Source organism: Nesoenas mayeri, assembly GCF_963082525.1.
Source record: "Nesoenas mayeri genome assembly, chromosome: 2".
Classification (NCBI taxonomy): domain Eukaryota; kingdom Metazoa; phylum Chordata; class Aves; order Columbiformes; family Columbidae; genus Nesoenas; species Nesoenas mayeri.
The window spans coordinates 46,580,555-46,587,050 of record NC_137543.1 but is presented as its reverse complement, the minus strand read 5'-3'; the positions used below and the strand labels follow the sequence as shown (position 1 = coordinate 46,587,050).

The 6,496-nt window shown below is 40.1% G+C and overlaps 1 protein-coding gene across 1 annotated transcript in view; it reads right to left on the bottom strand.

Annotated features, from left to right (window-relative positions):
• Window positions 1–2,437: 2,437 nt before the first annotated feature.
• The window catches only part of KLHL14 (kelch like family member 14), a gene marked incomplete at both ends in the record, with an annotated part of 61,542 nt that continues 57,483 nt past the window's right edge, over window positions 2,438–6,496 (bottom strand). Inside the window, 4 exons of the mRNA XM_080339986.1 lie at window positions 2,438–2,578; window positions 3,062–3,219; window positions 5,868–6,026; window positions 6,179–6,369. Coding sequence (XP_080196112.1) covers window positions 2,438–2,578; window positions 3,062–3,219; window positions 5,868–6,026; window positions 6,179–6,369 — 649 coding nt within the window. The remainder of the gene's footprint in view (window positions 2,579–3,061; window positions 3,220–5,867; window positions 6,027–6,178; window positions 6,370–6,496) is intronic.

Genomic DNA, 6,496 nt, shown 5'->3' with positions numbered 1-6,496 from the left:
CATTTACACAGTCTAGTACTGTACAAAATTTACATTCTTTGTGTGACTTATTCAGTTAGCACTTTCCTTGGTCATGCCTTCCTGAAAGATAGAAAGATTTACATACAGTCCTCATAAATCTTTAAATTATCTTGGTAAAAAAAGGACCACTTAAAAGGACAACAAATATCCTTTAAAAATGGTACATTTCAGTAGCGACAGGTGACAGTCAGTGTTTAATGGCAGACCTTATCCTGATCTTAAATGTCATTCAAGATTTCCTCATTTAGTATCTTAACAGTTTCCTTTTTATATATATTTATATTTATATACTTTCAACAGGAAAGGAAAAAAAAGTCATGATTGCACCAAATATATTTTACAAGGGATCCCTTGGATCTGAACAATATAAATAAATAGAAAACCAACTAAGATTGCACTATATAGTAGAAATGGATTGAGATTTCAGGATATACACTCCACTTTTTTGAGTTCCTTAGTGATGCTCAATGGAAAACTCCCCAACGGCACATTCAAATATTAGCATCTTCAGATAATTACTTTGTTTAAACAATTTTTTTTCCAGGCGTGCAGCTACCTCATCCACTGGGTTATTGCATTTGTATGATATCAGTCTTTACTGCATTACTCCAGTTTTACAACTGTGTAATTCTGCTGCAAGCAAGGGAGTTGCACTGCAATAAAACTGGACTGATGCCAGAGAGAAACAGTCCCATGGTATTTGCTCTCCATTATTTATATTGCTCTCAAGCATCAATATATAGTGTAATTTCTGTGTACACTCACCCTCTTTCTATTTTGCAAAGCAAAGAATGAATTCTTCCTCCCATCTATTGCCTCTGCAGCAGAAACCAATCTCCAGTAGTTGCCTGCTCCTTGCTTAATGCACTAGCATTAAGTCGTGAAAGATACGCTGAGGCTTGAAAATGCAGGATCTGAGTCTGCTTTGCCTTTTATCTGGTGCAGCCAGTTACAGCTGGGCAAATTAAAGACCAGGTTTGCAGCGGACATAAACAAAAGTACATCCATTGGCTTCAACCGAGCAATGTCAGTTTATACCAGAGAAGAGGATGCTCCTGAGAGTAATGGATGCAGCACCAGTAAACCGCAATGGAAGAATTATACATATACTTTGCTGAGGTGTAGATGATTGTGTTAGCTGCAAGGTGGCGAAGAATCAGGCTCAGGTTTTGTTACTGCTTTTGCAAAGCCAGGACGGAAGCCTAAAGCATGGACAGCCTGATTTGTGCAAGCAACCATGAGCTCATATGAAGCGAGTTCTAAATGCTACTGGTCCCACGTGGTAGCATTCTGAACTTGCTTTGTAACGTGTAAATAACTACACAGGTTATAAGGCAGTGGAAAGTCTAGCCTCATATTACTTTGGATAAACAGTAAAAATCTTTCAGAGTACATTTGAAGATGAACCACACAGGAGTATTTTTACTTACCAGCATCTCTCCAAAATTGTGCATAATCTTTTCAGAGTCCAAAGTTAAATGCAGTCTTCTTGTCTTTGGAAGCAACTAGCACAGATGCTCCTATCTACCAGGTTAGCCAAAAGTAAGTAAGGGTTCCGGTGCTTTGTTAAGTGGCCATAGAAATAACTTACTCTATGAACCAAAAATTTAAGGTGTAGGACCAAATTTCTGCTATACCGATGCAAAACCAGTCATTCCGTGTGATTTCAGTGAAATTACTCTGACTTTACACAAGTGTGATTAGAAGAATTTGATCCTAATCCCTAAGCTGCTATTACAAGAAGTGCTCTGTAAAGCATGGCGTTCATTGTAGTCTGCTTTCTGCTGCACTTACACATGGGGACTTTGAAGGCAGAGCATTTTAGATGCCAAGCTGTGCAAAACCTGAATGATATTTCTTTACCTTTTATAATCTTCTGACGCTGTGTTGCTTGCAGAGCATGTGAAGTAGCTGTAGGTTAGGATTACAGAGGAGGAGATAATTCTGCAATGCAGTGCGAGCTTTTCACTATCTGAATTCTGAAGCATTCATGAAAACAACATCCCCATGACTTCAACACAGATCACATGCAGGTAGATACAATGCACAATACTGATCTTGTCTCTTCAGGCTGTATTTGAAAATTTAGCCTTCATTTTTTGTAAAGTTAGATTTGACGTAAGGAACATCTCTGCAGCAGGAAAAAAGTTAAAATCAGTCTGAAATGGCAGTCTGTCAGCATGTAATGTTCGGTGTGTTTTAGCTACTTGCTTCATAAGACACCGGCATCTATCTGAGATGGGACAATACTTGGGTTTTGTTTTCTTTTAGTTTGCTCCTAAAGCATAAATATGGAATAAGGGGTCAATTATGGTAGCTTTTGTTTTAACAGGAATCCTGTTCTAATAAAATATTTATGTCACCCGTCATTATTTTCCCAAATGCAATCAGTGTTCGTGTCAGTGCTCCTTGACTATCATTTGTTGTATGGTACGCAGGCTGGCAATATGACAGTTGAACAAGCAGGTCCTGCAAGTGGCTCAGCGACATCTCCTTCTAGTTCTGTCCAAGTCCCTTTCTCAGGACTATAGCAAATGGTAGAAGATTTGTAGGCTCCCTGTAACAGAACAAAAAGTCATATTAAGTGTGGCCTACATTAAACTCAAGTTACACATCATCTTTAAAGATGAAAAGCCACTTTTGAAAGTGACTCGCCGTTTTGGGCCCTAATTTGAGAGCCTTCCAAGAGGCTTGGTTTTCGTATGGGTTGAGCACCCAGCCTTTGCAAATCAGGCTCCTCCACAAGTCCCTTATAAGCAGATCTATAAGCATACAGTCCCGTAAGTCACTTTTGCCAAGTTACCTCTGATTTTTATATTACTCTATGTCAGCGAACACAACCTTGTAATAACTCATCTAAACAGAAACACACAAAGGTGAAAAAATACTCCATGCTCTCCATGTGCTGAAAGCCAAAACAAAACCTGCCCCTACAGCTACTTTATCCCTTGTGTCCCCTCCATCCCATCTGAGCTACATACAGACTGGCTGCAAGAGCTCGAAAGGAGTGGAAGGGTCACTGCAGAAAGCAGGTACACACCATACTCCAGCTGTAGCCTCCTACAAGGTAAATACTGTCGTCAAGGACTGCGCAGCCGGGGCCACTGCGACCCTCCAGAATTGGAGTCTGGAGGATATTCCACTGGTCGCCTTTCGGATCGTAGCATTCCACAAGCATTACATCGAGATGGGAGAAACCTAGATGAGAGCATTGACAAAAGAGAACGTGTGTTCTGACATACTGTTTTACTATTTGTTTTATGGTTAAATTTCTTAAATTACAGTTGCAATTATATTATTGCAATTATAACACTACTGCTCAACTTTCTTCTAGAAAATATTACCATATACATCTAAGCCATCTTCTGTAACATTAATGTCTCATTATTTCAGTTCAAAAACTGAAAGCTTTTATCATCAGTTGTACAGTCTTCTACAAATCGCAAATACACAAATAAAGCCTGAACAAATTAGAAAGTAACACTCAATAAAAACCTATCAACGGCGCAAGCAGATTAAAGCAGTATTTCTCCTCATCTCTCAGTGCTAATACAAGTTTGAACAGGTTCAAAAAGACTCCTGTCAGTCCTTCTCAAAGGTCAGCAGATCTAATCTATTCAAAGGTTGACAGATTAAATCTTGCTTAGAAATCAATGCCTAACAAGTCAAGGTAAACCTTAGACAACTGAGGATGCCACTTGGTTCCAGAGGGACAAGGTGCTTAGCACAAGGGATGTGATGCTACGGACTAGCTTCAATTTTCCAGCCGATTTAAGGTGTACCCTAATTGAGTAGTTGTCATGTGTCAAAGTCTTTAAGGTGACAGAAAATGTAACAAAAAAAAAAAAGGAGGCCCCATCCTTCTTTGACAGATCAACAAAGGCTCCATGTAGTCACCAAACGGCAGATGGGTCTCAGATCAAGACTCTCAAGCTGTGATGTCAGGTATCAATTGAGATGAACATGGACATAGAACCCAGGAGTCCTGGTTCCTGCTCCAATATTTAGACATTTCACTATCTCCTACTACTTTCTTTATCAGAGCACCGCAGTAAAATGATGGGTTTCTTAATATGCTGGGATGCTTTACTTGACAATGCTGTCTTCTCCATCAAGGTATGACAGAAAAGAGAAGTTAGATTTTCTGGAAAAGGGCATATGGTGATCTCAGTACTTCACAATGATGCTGCTTGTATGAGTATTATTTATGTCAGGAAAGAATAGCTGCGATAAAATAATTTTTCATCACTGTAAAGACTGTAAGGGGCCACAGAAAGGCCACCTCAGTGCACCCAGAATCTGTCAAAAGCTCCATAATAAACTGCAGCACGCACATGGCTGGCCATGGTGCGGTAAATGCGCTGCTGACACAGATCCAGCGTCACAAGGAAGGGTTTTGCTGTGGAGACCAGCTATTCCCACCAGTTTGGAGAATTTGTAGCATTTCACCCATGCTTCAGTTCCGCCACTTCTCACTTTCCTTGCAGTTCTTCCTTTTATTTCACTGTGCAGAAGAAACCATTTTTGCAAAAAGCCCTTCTTCCAGACAGTAGGCAGCCTTCCAGAAACCTGGATGCTAAATACCTCTCACAACAGCAAGCACTTCATACCTAGTAAAGGCATCTAGGGCAGCAGTTGCAGAGGCAAAAATGCAATTTTTATTAGAAGTTCCTTCTTTCCCAGAGGATGGTATGTGAAACTGGGTAAAAAAAAAAAAAGGCAGGATGGAAACAACTCAAGCCTACAGAAACCAAAGTAGGCTTTGGTTGTAGGAGGGCTGTGACATGTAAACTTTCCCTTTAGCGGGTGAAAAAGCCCACAACATGTAGCTCTGCAACCTCTACAACATTTGCTGGAGCCCATAAGGTCCAGTCCAGGAGCACCCATCACAGCTGGGGGTGGGACATGGAGGCACAGCAGCCCTGCACTTGGCTGCAGGGGTTTATGCACCACTACTATTTACCAGGGAAAATGTACATCTGTGACTTTGTCCCCTCCATGCTCGACAGCCATTCAGATCTTCAAAAAGAGCACGTGGTTTCAGAGCCTCACAGGGAATCGGGTACCAGAGTCAACCAGGCACATGGGCCGGTGTTACTAGCAGTTAACATCAGTTTTCCTTTTGCATTACAATCTTGCATGAAAGGAGAAAGGAAAAAAGGGAACAAAAACTGTCAAATATTGTCAGGGGAGAAAGGAGCAGGAGCTGTGCTTTTTGCCTAAGTGGCTGGATTAAGCAGAATCTCTTTAGCAGTAAGAGCAACAGTATGTAGGTATTAAGATAAAATTACCAGATGCCTAAACGGTAGTTATTTTAATATGAGACCTTTTCAAAAGATGAAAACGACCTCTAAAAAGAATTCTAATTAACAAGCTATATTTAATACTAAAAAGGAATCTAAAGAGCCTAATAGTTAATGGCTGAAGGTTTGTTTTGTTTTCTCTTCATTAAATCAGGAGCTTGTATTTGTATGTTGCCCTGAATAAAGCTCTCTCTAACTGCAAATTTTAGAAAATGATTTACAGAGGAAAATATTGCTGGTACTTTCGGGTCAAAGAATAATCTGTTTGTTTCATTGAATTCTTGGTAATGACAAATTGTCCATGCCTTTGAGTAATGGAAGCTCCCATTTTTATTATCTAAAGCATTCATTACTCATATATTTAATGTACTGTTATAATTTTAAAATAATTTGCATAAAATGTTTTTAAAATTGCTGGCTCAAGTGTCCTGTTAAATTGTGTTGCCTGGTTTATAATGTATTTAACAATGACTGTCTAACAAAAATATTCTTTATCAGGAGACGGGAAACACTGAAATGCTTTTTCACTATTGAAAATGTGACCTTTCAAATGGTTTCCTCCAATTGCATACAGTCGATCATTCATTACAGCCAAAGTGTGGATTGCTCGCTTTGTGTTCATGTCCTGTTTTCGGGCCCAGACGTCCATCACAGGGTCATAGCAGTACAGCCAGGGGACATATTCTCCATTGTGAACACCTCCTGCAAAGTAAAGATACTTCTGTTAATTAATGTAAATAGAGACATTGTGCTGCAGCAGGAATTTAGCTCCATGATTTTGGGTTCTGGGTTTTCACGGTTGTTGCTTTGGGTTGTTTTTTTGTTATACAGCAGGAATTATAAAAGATACTGGCCTGAAATATAAATCTTGCCATTGTGAACTGCTCCTGCATGGGCTGCTAAAGGTTGTGGTAAGGCCGACACGTAACGCCACTCATTTGTCTCCAGATTGTAGCACTCCACGCTGGACAAGTAGCCAGTTTCGTTTCTTCCACCGATCACATACAAGTTCTTGTCAAGGCGACAGGCATAGAAACTGGCTCTCCTGAAGGACAGGGCAGAACAAAACAAAAAGAAGCCAACAACAAACTAATTAGCTACGTCAACCTTGTTTCTTCCCTCTGCGAACTAAGGTAGTGGCTCCTTCAAACGCTGCTTCAGAGAGACGTAAC